Source organism: Syngnathus floridae, chromosome 22 (assembly GCF_059516105.1).
Source record: "Syngnathus floridae isolate MCC-2025c chromosome 22, RoL_Sflo_1.0, whole genome shotgun sequence".
In the NCBI taxonomy this organism is placed as follows: domain Eukaryota; kingdom Metazoa; phylum Chordata; class Actinopteri; order Syngnathiformes; family Syngnathidae; genus Syngnathus; species Syngnathus floridae.
Genome location: NC_142434.1, coordinates 8,222,289 through 8,246,029, shown reverse-complemented (window position 1 = coordinate 8,246,029; position 23,741 = coordinate 8,222,289). Strand labels below are relative to the sequence as shown.

The following is a 23,741-nucleotide window of genomic DNA, read 5'->3' as shown; positions in this document are numbered from 1 at the left end:
TACTACTTTTTCAAGAAGTTTTGCTATGAATGGGAGATTGGAAACTGGCCTATAATTACTGAGACAGTCCGGGTCGAGATTTGGTCGCTTAAGTAGCGGTTTAATGACAGCGGTTTTAAAGGCTGTTGGCACTATACCAGAGGAGACAGACAGATTAATTATACTTAAGACGGACGGTCCTAAAATTTGAAATAATTCTTTAAATAGTTTGGCTGGAAGCGGGTCGAGTAAACATGTTGTTTGTTTAGCCCCACTAACCAATTGTGTAAGCCTTTCAAGGGACACGCTTTTAAAATTTGAGAGGGTTATTACATGGTCGTCAGCGCCGGTAATCGGCAGTCTCGACTGAGCGATTGGAACGGTCATCTTGATCTCGTCCCTGATGGATTAAATCTTTTGAGCGCAAAATTTCAAGAACTCGTCAGCTGAGGGGAAGGAGCTATCGAAGGTCGGCTGGCGTAGTGTTAGCTTTGCCACTGTATCATATAAGTATTCAGGATTGTTTTTATTGAGATTAATAACTTGCGAGAAATAATTCGTTTTTTCTAAGATAAGCGCATCTTTATATTTCAGGAGGCTGTCACGCCATGCCTGATGGAAAACCTCAAGTTTGGTTCAACACCATTTGCGCTCATGCTTTCTACATAAAGGCTTAAGTGTACGTCTTTCATCTGTGAACCATGGAGTAGGCTTTCTACAGTGAGTTTTCAGACGCATAATGAGATACTTAACACCCCTCAGGCCGCAAGATGTGCACTGCCCTTTCCGGTCGACATATTTGTAGTTTTTTAGGCAAGGTAGCGTTTACTTTTTTGTTGTTGTTGTTGCTTTATTTAAACAAGGTAGCGTTTACTTGCACCACAAACTTTTTGATTGATTAAAAGATATCAACGGCAGAAGACTTGTCCATACATGACACGTAATAAAATAAATCCCCTCACAATATTTATGAACGACTTGTAAACAAGTACTGCAGTCACGCTATGGCATAAGCTAATGCCAACGCGAGCGAGAAGCTAACGAATGCTTTTAACACATTGTGTTCCCCAAGAATAATACAAAATAAACCCACAAGAAGTGAAAATATACAGCGCACAGCTCCAAAATCAGCAGACAGACTGATGCTAATGCTTTGAAAACGAGTGCAGACACAATATTATTAAAGTGAAATACAGTTTATTATTTTTGTGTCATCTCAAACTTATCGCTTTACTGTGTCCATCGTTTTCATACATTAAAGTAACTGAACCATCAATGAAATGAAGTCTTTCAGCAAATCGTTCTCCATACTGACAAAAGATTTCTGAAACACTCCTAAACAAGCAAGACTTTGCCCACAGACGTCAGAACACTGTTTGAAAAATTATAATTGACCAGCCACTTCTTTGAGGTTCTGATGTTGTGCAATGATTTATGGGGATGTCATGCATCCAACAACACAACATTTTGATCTCTCCACTTCCGCATCCGAGAGTTGTTTGGACTACAAAAGTCTCACTGAGTAATAAACAAAGTGGATTCATCTTAAACATGACGGATTTGTGAATCTGCAATGTTTATTACTTAGATTTCCGTTTGGCAACACCCATGACCTTGTTTGGTTTGTCCCGCCACAACGGATGTGATGTAATAGATAAAAAACGTCATAGAAAACGGAGAAATCTGAACAGAGTAAAAAACAGCCCTTCAAAACTATCATAACAGTATCTCTGCAGCAACTGGAGGGATAATATTACACTTTTCTACACTCCTAAATACTCCAGATACTCAAGAAAATGATTTTAAAAGCAAAAAAAGACATTTTCCATGATATTTGTGCTTTAATATTATTTTTTATTGATAGCTTGAGTCATAAGTATCCAATGAAAAAACTCACTTACTTTTCAATCAGAGTAGGCAAAGATTCAGCAGTTCCAAATCACAACGAATGACCAGAAGTGCTCAATAGATTTACATAGTCAAAGCAATAAAATGAGTGTAAAGAAAGGATCTTTTGTGGTGATTTCTGTGTGTGCGCCTCTCCGTAGCTGATTGCCTTCCTGTTACAGTCCTGCTGATTGGTTGCTGCAAGGACACTAACAGCTTTGTCATTGGCTGCTGCTAGGAGATGCAAACTTCAAATCTGCTGTTGTCAGTGTGAAGCAAGGCCCAAATGACAGCTGTCACATATCCCTCCTTGCAGCTGTCATCTCGATTTTTTCTGCTGTAGCTATAGCGCTTGTTTGTTTAGTTGATTAGTGGTCAGAGATTATTTTCTCTCATTTGGTGAGCTAACAGTTTTCTGTTATTAACACCTCTATATTGCAGTAAGTAGTTCAATTATTTTTGTCCCCTGTTTTTTGTTAGTGTAGGAGGATAGGTTTAGTTAAAGGAAAACTTTAATCATTCAGCCATTTCCAGCTGTAAAAGCTTTCTCTAAAATGAATTTGATCTCTAATTTTTCTCATGTACAATAAAACGTTTAAAAACGTATTTTGCCATTTGCTGTCGACTAAATCGACCAATCATGGCTCGTTTGATGTTCTCAAGCTGAGCTGTGATTGGTCACATATCTAAGCTCTCAGGAACTCGTCATCAATTTTTGTTGACAGCAAGTGGCAAAGTGGCCACCCCAGGTGCCCCCTGAGATGGCTCAACACAGAGGGACTTTGCAGCTTAATTCATATTCCACACATCAGAAAATTGCCCTTAGATGAGTGGCGCACATAGAACCTATTATTGTAAAGTAATAACTATTATTTCTTTTATTAGGTTATAACATGGTATTTTGAGTGATTCAATTTTAATTCATAACTGAGTGTGAATGTTAAAATGGACAGTTTAGAATAACCACTGGAAAGGCGATAGGCCCACTGAAAACATACATACGTACGTATATTATACGTCGTTAGTATATTTGTACTCAATTCCATTCATAAAACTGTATTGAAGTATTGAATTATTTTTTTATAAATGTACATTGAATGCATATATTTTAATTGTTACCCCCCGAGCTTGATACGAATGAGATTGTTTATTATAAATTGAAGATGTCAAAGTTATTTAAAAATAGAAAAAATATACATTCATAAATGGCACATTAAGATGACAATCCAGGAAGAGTTTAAGTTCTAGCTCCTGCAATAATAATAACCATAAAAAATGTTAATGATTGTCAAGTAAACGCAAAAAGACAAAAACGCGGGTGCCCGCGGAGTAGGAAACCGTGAACGCGCACGCACACCGCATAGCATACTACCTACGTACGCTTTGGTGCTACGTGCATGTTGTGGAGAGCGACAAGCCGCTCTCTCACTCTTGACACGTATCAGGTTGTTGAATGGACGGACATTTGTTGGCAGCTCGCACTTTTAGTCTTCTATTTTGTTCATCTTTTTAAGAACACAAAACGCCAGTATGTTGTCGACAGCAAGCCAGGTCTTCAGAACATTTTCCACCTCCTCTGTGAGTAAAAGCTGCTTTTGTTGCATTCATACAAACTTGCCACTGACACATATTCATTGACTGATGCGAAGTCGCTTAGGCTTAGAAATACTTGAATATTTCCCATATTAATCCATAGCTGTACGGGTTTGTCTCTACTGTGTTGCACACTGCAAAACGTAGAGGAGTTGCATCAGCACGTTTTTTTTTTTTTTTTTAATCACGGAGGGCAGTGATGCGACCGTGCATGACTTACAAAGAATATTCGAAATCGTGGAATCACTGCCTGGTCCTTTTTAACGAGTGCTTCTATTATTTGAGATTTTAGGCAATTCTGATATAATCAGTGAATAGTGGCCGTGAACCATTTGCAACATGCTATACGATACCGGCTGCCTCGTGCACTTGACAGAGCCAACTCGCAGCCCCTTTTCTCTTTACACGTGTCTGGAACAGATGGGGAGGGTGAAGGCGTCATCGTCAGTCAGCCAGTAGCTTTTCTCGGCTCTTATTCTGGCCAATGGCAAATGCTTTATGATAAGTGTTTATGATAACACAACTGGCAGGGTGTAAGGCAAACATCTTGCTTCTTGGAATTGCAATCGAGGGAACTCAATGTATGGAACAGAGTGGCAAACGCAACTGCATCCAATGTTCACTCCCATGAAGCTAAAGGTGGAAGGAAAACTGTTGTCTTAAGTACATTACTGTAGTCTGGTAATAAAGAGCACAATACATAGAATGCTTTATATTTTCAGTGACACATGTAATTAAGTAAATGTGTTTAACAAAAATTTCATGATTTATTTCATTATTTTAACTCTATTTTAAAGCTCTCAAAATTCATCTTTTTTTTTTTTTTTTTTTTACCTCAGAACAGTCCAAATCCTCTGTCAGCCTCTCAACAGTAATTATTCATTAATTTTAGTAGTTATCCCGAAGTATAAACATACCGTATTTGCCGGTGTATAAGTCGACCCCCTAAAATTCGACGGAAATTTACAATTTTATGATATATCCTTTGTATAAGTCAAGCTCAATTGTTGCATTATATTAAACTTCAAAATTCAATCAGAAATATGCGAAATTTATTGACGAAATGTGTTCGAATTCCGGGAGGCCGTGCGCATGCGCAGTGGCCGGAAATAACTCCAGCCGAGCGGATCGGCTGTTTATAAGCACCGCGGAGGAGATCGCGGAGCCTCATTCGACTTCCAGCGGCCGGCGAGCTCGCGCACCCGCCCGGCACATCCGGGAGGCCGTGCGCACGCGCCAAGTGGCCGAAAATAGCCCCCGCCGAGCGGATCGGCTGTTTATAAGCACCGCGGAGGAGATCGCGGAGCCTCATTCGACTTCCAGCGGCCGGCGAGCTCGCGCACCCGCCCGGAACATCCGGGAGGCCGTGCGCACGCGCCAAATGGCCGAAAATAGCCCCCGCCGAGCGGATTGGCTGTTTATAAGCACCGCGGAGGAGATCGCGGAGCCTCATTCGACTTCCAGCAGCCGGCGAGCTCGCGCACCCGCCCGGCACATCCGGGAGGCCGTGCGCACGCGCCAAGTGGCCGATAATAGCCCCCGCCGAGCGGATCGGCTGTTTATAAGCACCGCGGAGGAGATCGCGGAGCCTCATTCGACTTCCAGCGGCCGGCGAGCTCGCGCACCCGCCCGGCACATCCGGGAGGCCGTGCGCACGCGCCAAGTGGCCGAAAATAGCCCCAGCCGAGCGGATCGGCTGTTTATAAGCACCGCGGAGGAGATCGCGGAGCCTCATTCGACTTCCAGCGGCCGGCGAGCTCGCGCACCCGCCCGGCACATCCGGGAGGCCGTGCGCACACGGCAAGTGGCCGAAAATAGCCCCCGCCGAGCGGATCGGCTGTTTATAAGCACCGCGGAGGAGATCGCGGAGCCTCATTCGACTTCCAGCGGGCCGCGCACTCGCGCACGCTGCCCGGTTCAAATTTTCTAAGTGCAACGCACAATGAGATGCATGAGAAACGGCCTTGGTTACCATCACATTTGAAGCGATGAATACGAAGTTAAATTTTATGACTCGGTGTATAAGATTTTGGATCGAAAAAGGTCGACCAATACACCGGCAAATACGGTATTATCTTTTGTGTTTAATCAAAACAAGGCAATTTCAACATTTGCTTAACTACGGAGAACATGAACTGAATCAGTCTTATAAAATTTGGCGAGTACAGCATTAGTCCCTCTTATCACAAAAATACAAGATTTTTTACATTAAATAAGGACAATTGTTTTGTGATACACCTACATGCAAAATAGAATCATATTCAATTATTTGATTAATCGATTAAAAAATCGATAGAATAATTGCTGATAAAAATATTGCATTGTGACAGCCCTAACACATTTATCCATCCATCCATCCATCCATCCATCCATCCATCCATCCATCCATCCATCCATCCATCCATCCATCCATCCATCCATCCATCCATCCATCCATCCATCCATCCATCCATCCATCCATCCATCCATCCATCCATCCATCCCCACCCACGATACGTGCATTATATACATGTATATCTGCAATATACCGTATTTTCCGGACTATAAGTCGCTCCGGAGTATGTCGCACCAGCCATAAAATGCCCCAAAAAGTGAAAAAAGAAATATTTTAGTCGCTCCGGAGTATAAGTCGCATTTTGGGGGGCAATTTATTTGACAAAATCCCACACCAAAAACAGTCATGAACGAGCAACAACAGGCTAAACGATAGCAACAACAGGCTGAACGATAGGTATGCTAACGTGACAAACACAAACAAAGAGCTGAGAACGGGCCTGACGTAACATATAGAGTGATTAAGGACAACTATTACATGAATAACATGTTTATAAAACCATCGATGTCACTCCAATTCATTAAATCCATCGATCATTCGATACGATAGCAACAGGCTAAACGATAGGTATGCTAACGTGACAAACACAAACGAGGAGCTGAGAACGGGCCTGACGTAACATATAGAGTGATTTAGGACAACTATTACATAAATGTTTATAAAACCATCGGTGTCACTCCAATTCATTAAATTCATCGATCGTTCGATACCATAGCAACAGGCTAAACGTTAGGTATGCTAACGTAACAAACACAAACGAAGAGCTGAGAATGGGCCTGACGAAACATATAGCGTTATTAAAGAAAACAATCACATGAATAACACGTTTATAAAATCATCTGTGTCACTCCAATTCATTAAATCCATCGATCGTTCTTTGTCAACAATGGGTGCGCGCGGCTGAGGGCGCTTGCACTTCAAAATATTCCACAGGCTCATATAACGATAGATAAACTATATTTCAAATAACTATAATATAAGCAATAAGATTATCAAACCATCCGCGCACTTTAAATCCATTAAATCCATCAATCAAATTTCTCGTCCTTTGTCAACATCGCCGTGCGTGCGCCCTGACGTCAGCCTCGTCTTTATTCCACAGATCTAGTATATAACTAGTATATTGTAGCGTTAACAAAGTACAAGGATAGTCGTGGGTTTGGTAAACGGCTCTTAAACAAAACAAATTTCAAGCGTGTAGCGTCGTGGACTTCCAGACACGAGAGCTCCATGGCATAGGACCGGGCGTGCGTAATGGCCATGTCCGAGCCCCATGCACCGTTCACGGTCAGCCACTCGGCCGAGCGCCGGCCCCCGACTCAGTAGAGTAGGACCGGACGTGCGTAAAAGCCATAACTTTCTATGTCACTCCAAATCCTTAATTCCTTCAAACTCTTTGTCCTCGGTGTCACTTAGAAATGATCACAGCTAATGATGCCGGTAGTCCTTACGTGGGTACGTTTGTCCTTTATGTAAACAACCGCCGCGCTGCGCCGTGCCACTGACGTCACTTGAAATAGTAATCCCTTGGTACATCACGGTTCTCCAAACTTTCTTCCTGCTCCTCGATTACTGTTTTCAGCTGCATATTTTACAACTTCAAGTTTGTAACCTGCAAAATATGAGTTTCTTTTTGGTGCCATTTTTCTTAAGCCCACCCAGTTGATGAGTCACGGCCAACGGTGAAATTTAGAGCGCCCTCATCCAGTTTCGTCTGAAAATATAATTTTTTTCAGATGTAGTTTTTTGTTTTGTTTATTTGGTATTTTATCAAAGTCAAGTCATGAAATCTTTTGAGAGGTTAGTGCTGAACCACCTGAAGGATGTCACGGGCCCCCTGCTGGACCCCCTCCAGTTTGCCTACCGGGCAAACAGGTCGGTGGATGATGCGGTCAACATGGGACTGCACTACATCCTGCAACACCTGGACACCCCAGGAAAGTACGCCAGGATCCTGTTTGTGGACTTCAGCTCGACGTTCAACACCATCGCTCCTGACATCCTCCAACAGAAGCTCATCCAGCTCGCGGTGCCTGCCTCCACCTGTCTGTGGATCACCAGCTTCCTGACCAACAGGAGACAGCGTGTAAGGCTGGGGAGCATCACATCTCAGAAATCAGAATCAGAAAACCTTAATTGTCATTCTACATAGTACAATGAAATTGGAGACCTCCATCCAGTGCATGAGAGGTAGATACAAGTAACATAGTCAAGTAAACGAATAATAGAAAAGTAGATGAATAATCGGAAACAGTAGTGCGGATAAAGTGCGGTAGTAGTGCAGGAGGAAAGTGTCATCAGTGTCGGCTGGAGTTGAGGGCGGCTATGGCTTTGGGAAAGAAACTGTTTTTGAATCTGTTTGTCCTGGTCTTCATTTGCCTGTAGCGTCTTCCAGAGGGCAACAGGTCAAACAGGGCAGAGCCAGGGTGGGAGCTGTCCGCTGAGATGGCCTTAGCCCTGCTGAGGCAGCGGGTAGTGTAAATGTCCGTAAGGGAGGGGAGAGGGCGGCCAATGATCCTCTGTGCTGCCTTCACCACTCTCTGCAGCTTCTCCCTGTCAGCGGCGGTGGAGCTGCCGAACCATACTACGATGCAGTAGGTCAGTAGACTCTCGATGGAAGAGCGGTAGAAGGTCAGCAACAGGTCGGTGTTGAGGTTGTACCTCCTGAGGACTCTAAGGAAGTGTAACTGCTGCTGAGCCTTCTTGACGATGGTGGTGATGTTCTCTGGCCAGGAGATCCGGTCAGAGATGTGGACGCCCAGGTACTTGATGCTGTGGACCCTCTCCACCTGCTCGCCGTTGATGAAGAGGGGAGCTGGCTCAAGGCTATGCCTTCTGAAGTCTATGATGATCTCGTTAGTCTTCTTGGTGCTCAGAGCGAGATTGTTCTCTGAGCACCAGTCGACCAGCTTCAGGACCTCCTCTCTGTAGGCTACCTCATCGCCCTTGGAGATGAGACCGACCACAGTGGTATCGTCGGCGAACCTGACAATCCGATTGTGGTTGTGAGCCGGTGTGCAATCGTGAGTGTAGAGGCAGAAGAGGAGGGGGCTCAACACACAGCCCTGTGGGGAGCCGATGCTCAGCGTACGGGTGGAGGAGAGGCGGGAGCCAACTCTCACAGCCTGGAGTCGGTTGGTCAGAAAGTCATTAATCCAGGCACATGTGAGAGAGGGGAGTCCGAGAGTGTCCAGCTTTGTGGTGAGTCTGTCAGGGAGGATGGTGTTGAATGCCGAACTGTAGTCCACAAAGAGCATCCGGACATAGCTCTGCTGCTGCTCCAGGTGGTTCACTGCACAATGAAGGGCTACGGCGATGGCGTCCTCTGTGGATCTGGTGGTCCGGTATGCAAACTGGTGAGGGTCAAGGTGTGAGGGAAGACAATCCTTGATGTGCTGAAGAACCAGCCTCTCAAAGCACTTCATGATCACCGGAGTGAGGGCACATCTGACACCCTGACCACCAATACTGAAGCCCCTCAGGGGTGCGTCCTCTCCCCACTGCTCTTCTCCCTCTACACCAACGATTTCTCCGCAAGTGACTCTTCTGTGAAGCTCCTGAAGTATGCAGACGACACCACTCTCATCGGACTGATCCAGAACGGTGATGAGACTGCGTACAGACAGGAGGTGGAGCGGCTGGTCCACTGGTGCAGCCAAAACCACCTGGACCTGAACCCAGCTCAAGACCGTGGAGAGGACAGTGGACTTCAGGCGAGGCCCTTCACCACTTTCACCCCTCACTATCCGCAGTAATACTATTCTCTCATCAGAGACCTTCAAGTTCCTGGGAACAGCAATCTCTCGGGACCTGAAATGGACCGGCCACATAGACTCTGTCCGGAAGAAGGCCCAGCAGAGGCTGTACTTCCTGAGACAGCTCAAGAAGTTCAACCTGCCGCGGGAGCTGCTGAAGACCTTCTACACTGCCATCATCCAGTCTGTCCTCTGCACCTCCATCACTGTCTGGTTTGGATCGGCCTCCAAACAAGACAAGCACAGACTGCAACGGACAATAAGGACTGCAGAAAAGATAATTGGAATCAACCTCCCATCTATCTAAGACTTGTACCTGTCCAGGACCAGGAAACGTGCAAGTAACATCTCAACAGGTTGCAGCCTGTTTGAACTACTCCCCTCCGGACGCCGTTATAGAGCTCTGTACACTAAAACCAGCAGACACAGAGACAGCTTCTTCCCCCAGGCTGTCGCTCTGATGAACTCACACCACTCTTAGAGTCTCAGAGTCATTACTGTGCAATAACATCCCGCTTTCCACACCTTTTTTGTCTACACTGTTTGTACTATGTGTCCTCTCTGCATCCATTGCAGCCTGGTCATCCTAGAAGAGGGACCCTCCCATCTGTGGTCTCATCTCAAGGTTTCTCATTTCCCCTAGCTGGAGTTTTGAGTTTTTCCTTGCCCTCTTGGGAGTTTAAGATCAGTTTAAGATCAGGGGATGTTTGAGAATATCTTTCATTTTTCACATGTCCTGAGTGTTGTTGTTAGTCACCTAAATGTTGAACAGAGGCTGTGATTTACCGAAGTCAAATTCCTTGTTTGGCACGCTCAAACATGGCGAATAAAACTCTTGAATCTTGAATCTTGAAGTCAAAGTCTGCTTTATTGTCGATTTTTTTTCATGTACCAAGACATTGAAGATTGAAATTACGTTCCCACTATCCCTCGGTGAGATAGTACACATATGCATACAAGCAACACAAAAAAAAACCAAGAAGGCACAAACAATGAATAAATAAGAGTGTTGAATAAATGATAAATAAACAAATAATAATAATAAATATAAGAGGAGCAAAAATGGAGCAAGTGTACATACAGCAGACAGTGGACTTGGATATGGTGCTTTAAAGTGCTTTATTTGATGTTTTCTCTATTTTTTATGTTTTGAATATGTTCAAGATAAAGATATAAAAGCATGTGAAGTGATCAACTATACTAAAAATAACATGGGAAGTGGTCAACTATACTTGTAAGTAAGTGATGTCTTAATGATCAAGTAAAAATTTGTGGAAAAAAAACATATATCCGGTTCAAGATGGCGGCGCGTGCACACGCAGCGGCCACTCTCTGTCCCGTTCGGTGTTTTGTGAGTGTTTACTGAGTGTTTGTACGGCAGTTTTGTGTGTGTTCGTTTCGTGTGATACGTCGTGCTACTAGTGCGGCGGGCATGTTCTGCTCAACATCGGCGGAAGTGGGTTTTATGGCGTTCTGGACTTTGGTGCGGAGAGATTAAGGGCGCTCGGACTGCTTCGTCATGGAGCGACGCCGGACTGGCCTGCTCTTCCTCCCCCGGTTGGACTGTGTCGTGAGCTCGGACTGCTCGGTCCTGGAGCATTGTTGGGATGCGTCGGCAGCGGGTCTGCGAGGCAGCGGAAGAGGGGCCAGCGCGAAGACGTCGGGCCAGGCTTGCGGCCAACCCAGCTCGCCCAGCCGTGCCTTCCATTCTCCTGGCGTACGTTCGTTCGCGGGACGACAAGATGGGTTGCGTTCGCCTGATAGGATCCACGAACCGGACAGTGTGTGCCTGCTGTGTGCTCGTGTTCGCAGTGGCCTGGTTGACTGTCATCTTTCCGGACTCTGCTGTGCATCGGGAGCGGCTAGCGTGCTATCACTCTTATATGTTCATCTTCTTGTTTTATTTTTCCTGTGTTGTTTACTTGTATGTGCGTTGTGAACTCTGTCTTGTCACCCTGGGATAGTGAGAAACGTAATTTCGATCTCTTTGTGTGTCTTGACATGCGGAGGAATTGACAATAAAGGAGACTTTGACTTTGATATATAAGTCGCTCCTGAGTATAAGTCGCCCCCCACCCAAACTATGAAAAAAAACGCAACTTATAGTCCGGAAATTACGGTATGTGTGTGTGGGGGGGTCGGTTACAATTTGTACAATGCCTGAAATTAATTTATTTTCTCCTCCCATTACAGAATCACTTCCAGAATAAGCTCAGGCTAGCTATAATTGGCCAGAGCTTGTTTGGCAAGGAAGTGTACAGCAACCTGAGGAAACAGGGTCACAAGGTGGTTGGTGTGTTTACTGTACCTGACCAAAACGGCAAGGCTGATCCTCTTGGTAAGTAAGGAACTTATTTGTTTTCATTTTGTGTAGACAAGTAAAAAGAAAATGCATACACTAATGTTTTTTGTTTTTAACAAAGTAGCTGTAGTACATTTTAAAACATGGAGTTCACTTTTGACACACGTGCCTTAAAGTTGTCAAGCCAAATCAACTAGAATAGAATAAAATACAAATAGAGAAAAAATTTCCACCCACGGCCCGGTGAGATTTAACAAAGCCAAATCAATGAAGGGACACATTGGGCTCCCAAATCCAACATATTGGGAATTAATCAATCAGAGCGAAGCTGTTGTCCAGATAAAATTAAGACAAAGACCCTATTGGATAAAAGCTTATTTACATGTTGAATATATTTGTATTTTTTTCAAATGACAAACCAGACCTTACAAAATCTTAGCCATTTCTGCTGTCATTGCCACCAAATGGCATTAAATTAAAATATTAGTATAAATGTTCCTGATATTGTCTCTTTGTAGAAATGTTTTAATTACTTAATAAAATGGCTGTGCGCATGGACACAGCTCTTTTGTCATGTAACCAAGGCTGAATTGTGGTCTTGTACTACTTCTTATTGAACAAATTGGGTACTTTTCGTTGTATACTCAATAATGAATACATGAAAGGTTTAAGAATTAGAAATAAAATACCGAAACTCTTGAAATTCTTGACAAAATACGTAGATAAAAAGACACGCTACTGTAATTCGTGGACGTAAAGGCACTATGGATCGAGATATTTCTATCAAACCTTTTGCTGGCCACCGTCTTAAAAAGGCTTAAAGGTCTTTATGGATATATCTGATAAATATGGAATATGTGAAAGACTATGGGTTGGCTACATCCTCTCTAAAGCGTAACATTTAATAGCCTAGCTTTAACTAGCCTCCATTACTTTTCCCATAGCTTGATTTATTTCTCTAGTTCCTCACAACTTGAAAATTGCCTTTGTTGTTCTTCAGCACCTTCACTGACTGAACTGGTCGTTCTTGTTTACGAAGCCTAAGCTTTTTCAGTACTCTCTGTGGCCCAAACTTCACAAACTTGCCAGAGAAAACGTTGTTACATATTCTTAGAATTATTGTAAGTTTTCCACTGTTAGTCAAAAGTGAGCAATTACGGCAAATACATCTCGACATTTACATCTTCATTACATTTTCATTCGCATGTACTGAACACGGCCAAAAATCCATTAACACCATTAAATTTGTTTTCAGAAAGTTCTATAATCATTGTTTAACTAGAAATGTATAGCCAGACCTTTGTTTACAAAAAGTAGAACTATATTGCAGAGCATTTCTACTTTGTCCATTTGTCTTATTTCGTTGTCAGTAGGAATGGACAAGCAGCGATACCGGGTATCGGTGCAGATACCAGCCTTAATTTAAGGTACTTGCAACGTTTGTGATCAGAAACTACAAATGGGAAAAGTAGAAAATGTTTCCATTAACGTCATGTAATTCCAAGAAAAAATGTTATACTGGGACATATAGGTATTTATGTGTCATTTTTTAAAATCATTTTTGGGGAGGAACATTTTATGTATGAAAAATACTAGTGGTATCGGTGCGTGGTATTGACCTGTAACTATTCAATAGGATACTTGTGCTGTATGGGATTAAAAAATGGTATTGAATACTTTCGGGTTCATAGATTGACTGACGGAAGCTTAAATGCTCATGTAATTCTGAAGGTTGGCCGTTCCATTGATGCCATGTTAACAGAAAAAAAGTGTAGGAGCTACGTTTACTTCTTTGAAGGTGCCAAGGTCATTTTGGTTTTTACCTCTCAATTACTCGGACACTCAAAACACTTACACACCTATTGACAAATAATATCCTCACAATTTGAGTTCTTGTTTATTTATTGAAGTAATCTTCTGAGTTTAAACTAGTATAAAGTATCAATTTATCACAATGGACTATGTCATCTGTTGACCCACTGTATGTTTTGACAGCGCTCTGCGTGTTGAGGTCATGTCATGCACATTGACTGCTCGCAAAAAGGATTTTTGTGTCCTGTTTTTCCAACTATTATTGGTGGTCATGACCTTCTGACTAACCTGTCATTACCCCCCCTTATCCTCAAATGTTTGTAAAGATAAGTGTGGCGTGATTTGGAGCACTGGCCGTTGGAAAATTGTAACTGAACGATTAAAGATTTAGCGATTAACTTGGTAAGCAGCCCTAAAAATACGATTAATACTGTGGCACCCTGACTTATGTCTTGAATTTGTTTGGTTGCCAATCTCCTGAAGTCAGTTTGTAACTTGGAATTGTGAGATGCACCGAAATGCTTGAACCAGTATTATTTATTGAATACCTAACATTTGTTTTAATGTTTTTTAACAGTACTTTTAACTTAAAAACAAACTCAAATGTGTGGTTGCAAATATATACTGATAATAAACAGCCACTTATTACGAAAATATAATTTTTTGCTTTTTTTATGCAACAGTTTCCTCACACTTTTAATTTTCAAATTATTAATGATAATTAATAATAATTTTATAATTGTAATTATTTTGGCAATTGATCAATAATTCTGATTTAAAACATGTTTGATTTCCATCCCTTTATTTAAAAAACAGGACTTGATTTTAAACAAAAATCAGTTATGATTCAATTCCATCCATCCATCCGTCCGTCCGTCCGTCCGTCCGTCCATCCATCCATCCATCCATCCATCCATCCATCCATCCATCCATCTTCTTGCGCATATCCGGGGTCGGGTTGCAGGGGCAGCAGCTTTAGGAGGGACTCCCAGACTTCCCTCTCCCCAGCCACTTTGTCCAGCGCATCCCAAGGCGTTCCCAGGCCAGCTGAGAGACATAGTCTCGCCAGCGCGTCCTGGGTCGTCCCCGGGGTCTCCTGCCGGTGAGACATGCCCGGAACACCTCCCCAGGGAGGCGTCCAGGAGGCATCCTGATGAGATGCCCGAGCCACCTCATCTGGCTCCTCTCAACATGGAGGAGCAGCGGCTCCACTCCGAGTCTCTCCCGGATGACCGAGCTTCTCACCCTATCTCTAAGGGAGAGCCCGGACACCCTGCAGAGGAAACTCATTCTGGCCGCTTGTATCCAGGATCTTGTTCTTTCGGTCACGACCCATAGCTCGTGACCATAGGTGAGGGTAGGAGTGTAGATCAACCGGTAAATTGACCTTTACCCATTAAACCTTTTGGCTCAGCTCTCTCTTCACCACGATGGACCAGTACAGAGTCCGCATTACAGCCGATGCTGCACCGATCCGCCTGTCGATCTCGCGCTCCATCCTACCCTTGCTCGTGAACAAGACCCCAAGATACTTGAACTCCTCCACTTGGGGCAGGATCTCATCCCCGATCTGGAGAGGGCATTCCACCCTTTTCCGACTGAGGACCATAGACTCAGATTTGGAGGTGCTGACCCTCATCCCGGCTGCTTCACACTCGGCTGCGAACCGCTCAATTGAGAGCTGGAGATCATGGCCTGAAGAAGCCAATAGCACCATGTCGTCTGCCAAAAGCAGAGATGCAATGCTGTGGTACCCAAACCGCACACGCTCAACGCCTCGACTGCGCCAAGAAATTCTGTCCATAAAAGTTGTGAACAGAATCGGTGACAAAGTGCAGCCTTGGCGGAGTCCAACCCTCACTGGGAACGAATCCAACTTACTGCCGGAAATGCGGACCAAACTCTGGCATCGATGATACAGGGACCGAACCGTCTTTATCAGTTGATTCGGCACCCCGGCCTCCTGAAGCACCCTCCACAGAACTTCCCGAGTGACACGGTCGAACGCCTTCTCCAACTCCACAAAACACATGTGGACTGGGTGAGCAAACTCCCATGCACCCTCGAGGACATTTATTGGCAAAAACGTTGATCATTGTTTCCCAAAGTAAAAGCAAATGTTTTACTTTGATTCAATACAAAGCTCATCAGCTTTCAAGCAGGACTACATAAATTGGGTATTTATTGTTGAGAAGTTGAATTGTTGACCCTTTGGACAATTTTAAATTAAAGATTCAATCCATTCATAGATTATGAAAAATAATTACTGATTGATGTGATAAGCAATTCCTTGTCGATTAATCGATGCGTAGGTAGGTAGGTCGGAAGGTAGGTAGGAAGGAAGGTGGGAAATTCAGGTGCCAGCAGTCAAATACAGAAATAGACAGATAAACAGATCGACAATACTAATACTAATTTTAAAACACTGATACAAAAAGGCAAAGGCAGCATTGCAAAGTACAAAAAAAAATAGACAAAACAACAAAATATAAAAAAAATGTGCCAAAGCATTTGCAATTGCTGTTTTGATTTCCTCAAGTGATGATGTAAAGAAGTTCTTCGGAATATTTCAATCATGATCTGACAAATGCACCAAAGCGACTGAGTAAAACAATTTTCATAAAAGGTAATTAAAACGATAGTGGCAGTTTGGGAAATTTACTCCCGTCACTTGCTTTTTCAGCCTTGGCAGCAGAGAAGGATGGCACACCAGTGTTCAAGTTTCCACGGTGGCGAGTGAAAGGAAAACCCATCCCAGAAGTAGTCGAGGCCTACATGGCGGTGGATGCTGAAATCAATGTGATGCCTTTCTGCTCTCAGTTCATCCCCATGAACATCATCGATTATCCCAAGCATGGCTCCATCATTTACCACCCCTCCATCCTTCCACTCCACAGAGGAGCCTCAGCCATCAACTGGTAATAGTCTTTTGTGACCATTGGGCAGTAGTCCATCACTGTCTTTCCCTGTTTTCACTTACTATTTGAATTAACTTCCTGTATTCATGTTAACCAATGAAAAACGGCAATAAAAAAAAAACACAAACACATTTACCGTATTTTTCGGACTAAAAGTCGCTCCGGAATATACGTCGCATTAGCCATAAAATGCACAATAAAGTGAAAAAAAACATACAAGTTGCTCCGGAGTATAAGTCGCATTTTGGGGGAAATTTATTCGACAAAATCCAACACCAAGAACAGACATGAACGAGCAACAACAGGCTAAACGATAGGTATGCTAACGTGACATAAACACAAACGAAGAGCTGAGAACGGGCCTGACGTAACATTGACAGTTATCCAAATAACTATAACATGAATAACACCTTTATCAAACCATTAGTGTCACTCCAAATCATTAAATCCATCGATCGTCCTTTATGTCAACAATGCCGGGTGCGCGCCGCTGATGGCAGTTGCACTTCAAATTATTCCACAGGCCCATATAACGATATATAAATTATATATCAAATAACTATTCTATAAGCAATAATATTATCAAATCATCTGTGTCACTCCAAATCATTAAATCCATCGATCGTCCTTTATGTCAACAATGCCGTATGCGCGCCGCGACGCTGACGGCGGTTGCACTTCAAATTATTCCACAGGCCCATATAACAATATATAAATTATATATCAAATAACTACTATATAAGCGATAATATTATCAAACCATCTGTGTCACTCCAAATCATTAAATCCATCGATCGTCCTTTATGTCAACAATGTCGGGTGCGCGCCGCTGACGGCGGTTGCACTTCCAAAATATTCTACAGGCCCATATAATTATAAACAACTATTTTATCAAACCATCTGTGTCACTCTAAGTCATTAAATCCCGTGATCGAATCCTTTGTCCTTTATGTAAAACACCGACGCATATGTGCCGCAGTTGCATTTCAGATTACAGTAATCTCTTGCTACATCATGGTTCGTTTATCGCGGTTTCACTCCATCGCGGAGTTTTGAATTTTGAAAATTTGTGAATAATTTCACATATAAATTGCTCCTGAGTAAAAGTTGCCCCCCCCACCCAAACTATGAAAAAAAACGTGATTTATAGTCCGAAAAATACAGTAAAAAGGTTTTATTTTCATCGGTATTCATGGATTTTCACTTCTTGTACTGCGTCCCTGGTGGCAACATCTTGTTGTGAAGCTGTTTTTCTCAGCTGGAACTTTGAGATAATCACCAACATTTCCGCTGATAAGTCAGAGGACCGTCAGGCTTCTGCTAGAAAGAAGCGAAAACATTTGACAAAGACTACTTCCAGACCATGTGCAATGTGTTGAGGACGCTGCGAATAAAGTTGCATAGGTGTTCGCATACAGAAGTCCACCACGGAGCTAAGAGTTGAAGGGTGTGTTGATAGCGTGGTGTGTGTCCTTTCTATTCCTCGTTTTCCGAGTATATTCAGTAAAGTTTTTTGCGACACACCTCCTTCTCCTTTCTTTTGGCACCACAATACGATTGTTTTTATGCCGGTCGTATCATTTTATTTTGTTGAATTCATCCGCCACACCTTGAAAGCCGACACCACATTCATTCAGTGTTCAGATCAGCTCCCTAACACTATTGAAGACGTCACGCTATATGATTGGCTGAAAAGACTTTGGTTGGTCTGTTTTGCGGAAATGGAATTGGAGTTCAAACGTGGACGATTTTTGCAAAGAAAACTTCGAAAAACCATGTGCAGTCTGTGATTATTTGATTTATTAATACTTTGGACATTTGATTTGATTTGTATTTGCTAGAGTTGTTTTGAGAAGTTTTTGTTCCAAAATCGTGACGTCATCAAACACCGGTCCGTGAAAATATTGTCTGACAAAAGTCCGGTCCGTGGTGCTAAAAAGGTCGGGGATCGCTGATCTACATGATCCCAGTCATTTATTCTGAATTTCACCTCTCTCCAAAGAAATTAATAGTACATGCAAATGTGCTCTGTGATGGCATGATGGCAGAAGTAAGTTGTTTACAAATGTGACAATGTTTAAGCAACTTGTGTTGTTGTCTGTAAATATTTGTATGGAAAACAATAAATGTAAAATAATCAAAAAAATGAAAGTACCGTAATTTCCGGACTATAAGCCGCGACTTTTTTCCAAAAGTTTGAACCCTGCGGCTTATAGTCAGGTGCGGCTTATATAAGATTTTTTTCGTGATTTTTGTGATGACTTGATCACTTTTATACACTCATAAAAAGGCTGTGGACCACTGTTGTGCGGTATCTTGAAGAAAAAAACAACAACAAAAAACACTATTTTGAAACACTACTATGGCTGCAGCTTATTCTGGCTGTGTTGCTTGTGACCATTATGAGCTTTAGTAGGAATGCACGCTAGGTGACCTGCGTCAAAGGGCTCTAAACCCTTTCTCTTACTCTGCCATGTGACTCAGAGATTACACAAAGCAGTGGCGCTGTTTGGACCATCTGCATTGTATTAAAACCCAATCAATCAACATTTAAATTCAATTCTTCTGATATTTTGCTCACCAAAAACAAGTTGTAATGAATGTGAACTTTTAATGCATTTTATTCAGAAGGTTACTTTGAACCCTGAGCCTTAAATGGCGGCGCGGCGTATTTATGGATTTTTACGGCTTTCTGTGTACTGTCTTTCTTTGTAAAAAACTCATGTGCACGTGCGGCTTATAGTCCGGTGCGGCTTATGTAAGAAAAAAACTAAAATATCCCTGAATTTTAGCTGGTGTGGCTTATAGTCCGGTGCGGCTTATAGTCCGGAAATTACGGTAACTTATCATTCTTATTGGTCAAATCTGCATCAATGGATAACATAAAAGTCAATACAGCACCGCTTAAATGTTTTGAAGTTGCTTGAAGTTGCAACAAGCATCAGTCTGGTGCTTGCAACCAAAACTACTTTCTAAAATTAAACCAAGGAATCAAAGAACATTTTTATTATATTCCCAAAAGAGGCATACCAACTTCTACATCAATTTTATCTCCACCAATCACTTGTATAAAGTAATTTGTAATTTCCTTTTCTGCCCTTTGTGTCCTCAGGACCTTGATCCACGGTGATGAAAAAGCTGGCTTCACGGTATTTTGGGCCGATGATGGTCTGGATACCGGACCGATCTTGCTGCAGAGGGAGTGTGCTGTTGAACCCAATGACACTGTAGACACACTCTACAACCGGTTCCTCTTTCCGGAAGGCATCAAAGCAATGGTAACCATTGAAAGGTCATTGTGATCTTTCTACTGTTACGTTTTCAAAACACCCATTCCCAAAAAGGTGCGGCACACATTTTATTTGTGTTTTACGCAGTTCCCGCAGACTATATAGTGAACCAACATTCGTTACCTGATGTGAAGCTAATGCATCAGCTAATAAGGAAGGCACATCTTGTTTGGTTTTGATTTGGACTTTGTTTTTCGTGTCCCTTTTGGTAAGTGTCATGTTTTGCTTATGTTCCTTTTCTTTGGCGTACGCCTCATTAGATTATTGTTTCCACCTGTCTTATTAGCCCCGCCCCTTGCATCTTCCAATCAGCTCCCTCAGCCAGCTGCGCCTTGTCCAGGTGTTTGTCAGCTTGTCTGTATATAGTTCCATGCTCTCTGTTCAGTCCTTGTTGGTTTCAAGTTTGTTTATGCTGTTGATTATTTTGATACAGTCAAATCTCTACATGTGAATTTAATTCGTTCTGGGACCTACTTTGTATGTTGAAATAGTTGTATGTTGGAAGAAATAGTTCCTCAAGAATGCACTGTAATTTGTTTAATTCGTTCCACACCCAAAAAACAACGATAACATCTTAATAAATACTTAATGTAATATAAACATAGTAATAAAATGAATGCGTTATATCAGAGAGATTTAAAAAAAAATTAAAAAATAAAAAGGGGGTTTTATTGTCACTGTAGAGACACAGATGCGTACATACGTTCCGTAACTTACTGTAACTTACAGTATGTAAACTTCAAACTAACTTAGCTTATTTTTATATATGGCATTTATTATTTATATGGCATATATTTTTTTATATTTTTTTACCATTTGTCATTTTTTATCTGACTTACATAATGTTAACTTATGACTAACTTAGCATTTCCTTTTTTTTTAATATATTTTTTACGTTTTCTTTTTAAATTTAATCTTCACCCTCTTCACATCCACTCAATTCAAGCTGTCATTTTTTTGCTTCACTTTCCTCCTCACCATCACTCAACCGCTTTGGAGATTTCCCAAAAAAAAAAAAAAAAGGCGTTCCATCTTTCCAGGGTAGGGCTGCGACGTTTAGAGATGATGGTGATCCCCTTGGATGGCTTGACCGCTTTGAGAGCTTCCTTCTGCTTAATCGTCGTCGCTCGATCGTCAAAATTGTTGACATGTTCCGGCCATATTGTTTCGCAAGATCACTCACGCACTCCGCGTTCACGTTTTCTTTTGATTTCTTGTTTTAATTTTAAGGAAATCATCACCTTCTCCTTTTTTCACCATTACTACTTTGCGTTAGCCTTCTTGGGAAATGATAACGTGATGCTGACGTCTTCCCAACGCGCTGCCATCAAACGGGCTAACCTTGATGACGTTGTATGTTGGGAATTACTTCAGATGTTGAGTCAAATAATATTGAAAAATTCAACAATCGCATGTAGAGTTTTTGACTGTACTTTTTTTCTGTTTTGGATTCCTGGTAACTTTTTTTTTGCAATTATCCCAGTGACTTGTTTTGCTCTTTGTTTCATTAATATTAAATTACCCCTTGCATGTACTCCAGCCTCACTTTCCTGCATTTGGGTTCCCAATCCTGCTCCACTTGACAAAAACAATGACGCAATCCCATTGAACTTCTCACTCTGGTCATTAATGCACAACTTACAGTGGAAAAGGTTTTGAAATGAACACTCATTAACTACCGACTCCAATGCTGTATTTCAACTTTTAGGTTTAGCAAACAAACGACACCTTTCGTGATTACGAAACTCAGGGTCATGTCCATCATTTCCAGGCATCAGCAAATAATTAACTGCAAATAAAAAACAACAACCAGGGATTGTATGGTGGTGGCTGTTTATTTACATCAAAATAATAATCAAACTGCAGCAATATATTTAGGTGTTCCTGAGTAGCGTATTTTACAATTGTAAAAAAACAACGAAAAGTCAAAATTTATATAGCCAGGACTGTACAAAAGTTAAGTAAAACAGAAAAGTATTTTCAGCCCATCATGTCAGCTTTCTTAGATTGTTTGGAAAGCCCACATTGTGTACATATTTGTGGTTAATAAGGTTAAATGGATTGATTATTTTAATTTTTGTCTGTCTGACGTTGAATTGTCGTCCCGTTTTTTATACTTTGTAGATGAGCCACAAAGGTTGAGTATGTTACAAACAATTTGACAAATATTCAATTACAAGCATCTACCTACCTTCGCTTTCCCACACGCAATTAATAAATTTCTGGATTTTAAGATTGCGATTGCTTGAAATCTGTATAAAATGGATGCATATGTTGTTAAGAGTAATTAATTGCAGTCTGTTTTACAAAATAGGTTGAGGCAGTGCAGCTTGTTGCTGATGGCAAGGCCCCACGAATCCCACAGCCAGAGGAAGGTGCAAGTTATGAAGGCATACAGAAGAAAGCCAATGCCAAGGTGAGGTGTTACAGAGCAGCTGTCGATATGTATTGGAAACTTTGAACACAATCCTAACCTGAAGTCTGCAAGAAACTTTGTTAAAATCTAAACAACTGAAGCACAAAAAGTCATATGTTCTTCAGTGGTGGGGAGATTGGCTCGTCCGCCTCTATGTGTAATGTTCTTTGTTTGTATTTAAGTACTTTTATTTTCTCCATCAGCTCAATCTGGCTCAGTCAGCTGAGGCAATTCACAACTGGATACGTGGCCATGACAAAATTCCTGGTGCCTGGACTGTTATTGATGGCAAGGTGGGTCCGCAAAACGAACAGAAACGGAAAATGCTGATAAGCATTCAGTATATGGGGAGGGGGGGATATGGCAGAAAAATTCCCGGAAAAATCAGAAAAGTCTGGTCTGGCACCTGGGGCAGCAAGCATATTTCAGGGGTGTCAGTGCCCTTGTGACCCGCCCCCCCCTCCATTTGTATGCGAATGGGCGGAGAAAGATTTTTGCCAACACTGGTTTGTTCATGGGCAGCTCGGCGGTGAACTGGTTAGCACGTCTGCCTCACAGTTAGGAGAGTGTCGGTTCGATTCCACCTCCGGCTCTCCCTGTGTGGAGTTTGCATGTTCTCCCCGTGCCCGCGTGGGTTTTCTCCAGGCACTCCGGTTTCCTACCACATCCCAAAAACATGCCTTGTAGGCTAATTGAGCACTCCAAATTGTCCTTAGGTGTGAGTGTGAGTGTGAATGGTTGTTCACCTCTGTGCCCTGCGATTGGCTGGCAACCGGTTCAGGGTGTCCCCCCTGATGACTGCTGGGATGGACCCCCGTGGGGATAAGTGGTATAGAAAATGGATGGATGGTTTGTTCATTAAGATGCAAAAAAACTTATGGCCAGCAGATAGCAGCATTAGATCTCTTGTCGCTAGAAATTCGACCGTTTCAACTAAGAGTTTCTCAAAAGGTTATGCTTGTCAGGACTCGTCCCCGATCGTGTCATAGTTCTGTTCGTGTGTCTGTGTGCTCGCCCCTCCCCTCCTGTGTGCCCATGATCAGTGTGATTATTCCCACCTGCCTCTCGTTACCTGTCGTGTATAAGTCCCGTCTGCCCCTCACTCCCTGTTGGATCATTGGTTGTGGTTGTTCGGTGTTGGGATTACGTTGTGTGTTCCTGTCATGAGGTCTTTTTTGGTTCCTGTTGTCGTCCGGTCTTGCTGTCGTCATGTCCTGATGTCGTCTGGTTTCACGTTCCGGTCAGTCATTCATGTTATTGTGGTTACGTCGTGTCAGTTTGCCTTTTTGAGTTCACCAATAAACCCTGGTCCAAGCTGCACTTGGTCGTCCTGCTCCATGCTCCACCCCTGAACCTGACAATGCTGTTGCTAATTACTAAAAATAGAATAAGGTAACAACATTTTTCTGTGATGAAAGAAGAGTCGATTCTCTCATTCTGTAGTTTCTGTATTT

At 42.5% G+C, this 23,741-nt stretch overlaps 1 protein-coding gene across 2 annotated transcripts in view; it reads left to right on the top strand.

Moving 5' to 3' along the window:
- The first annotated feature begins 3,246 nt into the window (after positions 1–3,246).
- The window catches only part of aldh1l2 (aldehyde dehydrogenase 1 family, member L2), a 55,686-nt gene continuing 35,191 nt past the window's right edge, over positions 3,247–23,741 (top strand). For both annotated transcript variants that reach the window (XR_015855306.1, XM_088366451.1), the window contains exons 1-6: positions 3,247–3,444; positions 11,743–11,887; positions 16,347–16,581; positions 19,694–19,859; positions 22,186–22,287; positions 22,491–22,580. Coding sequence is in view for 1 of the 2 variants with exons in the window: in XM_088366451.1 (XP_088222577.1) it covers positions 3,397–3,444; positions 11,743–11,887; positions 16,347–16,581; positions 19,694–19,859; positions 22,186–22,287; positions 22,491–22,580 (786 nt within the window). In the remaining variant the exon portion in view is untranslated. The remainder of the gene's footprint in view (positions 3,445–11,742; positions 11,888–16,346; positions 16,582–19,693; positions 19,860–22,185; positions 22,288–22,490; positions 22,581–23,741) is intronic.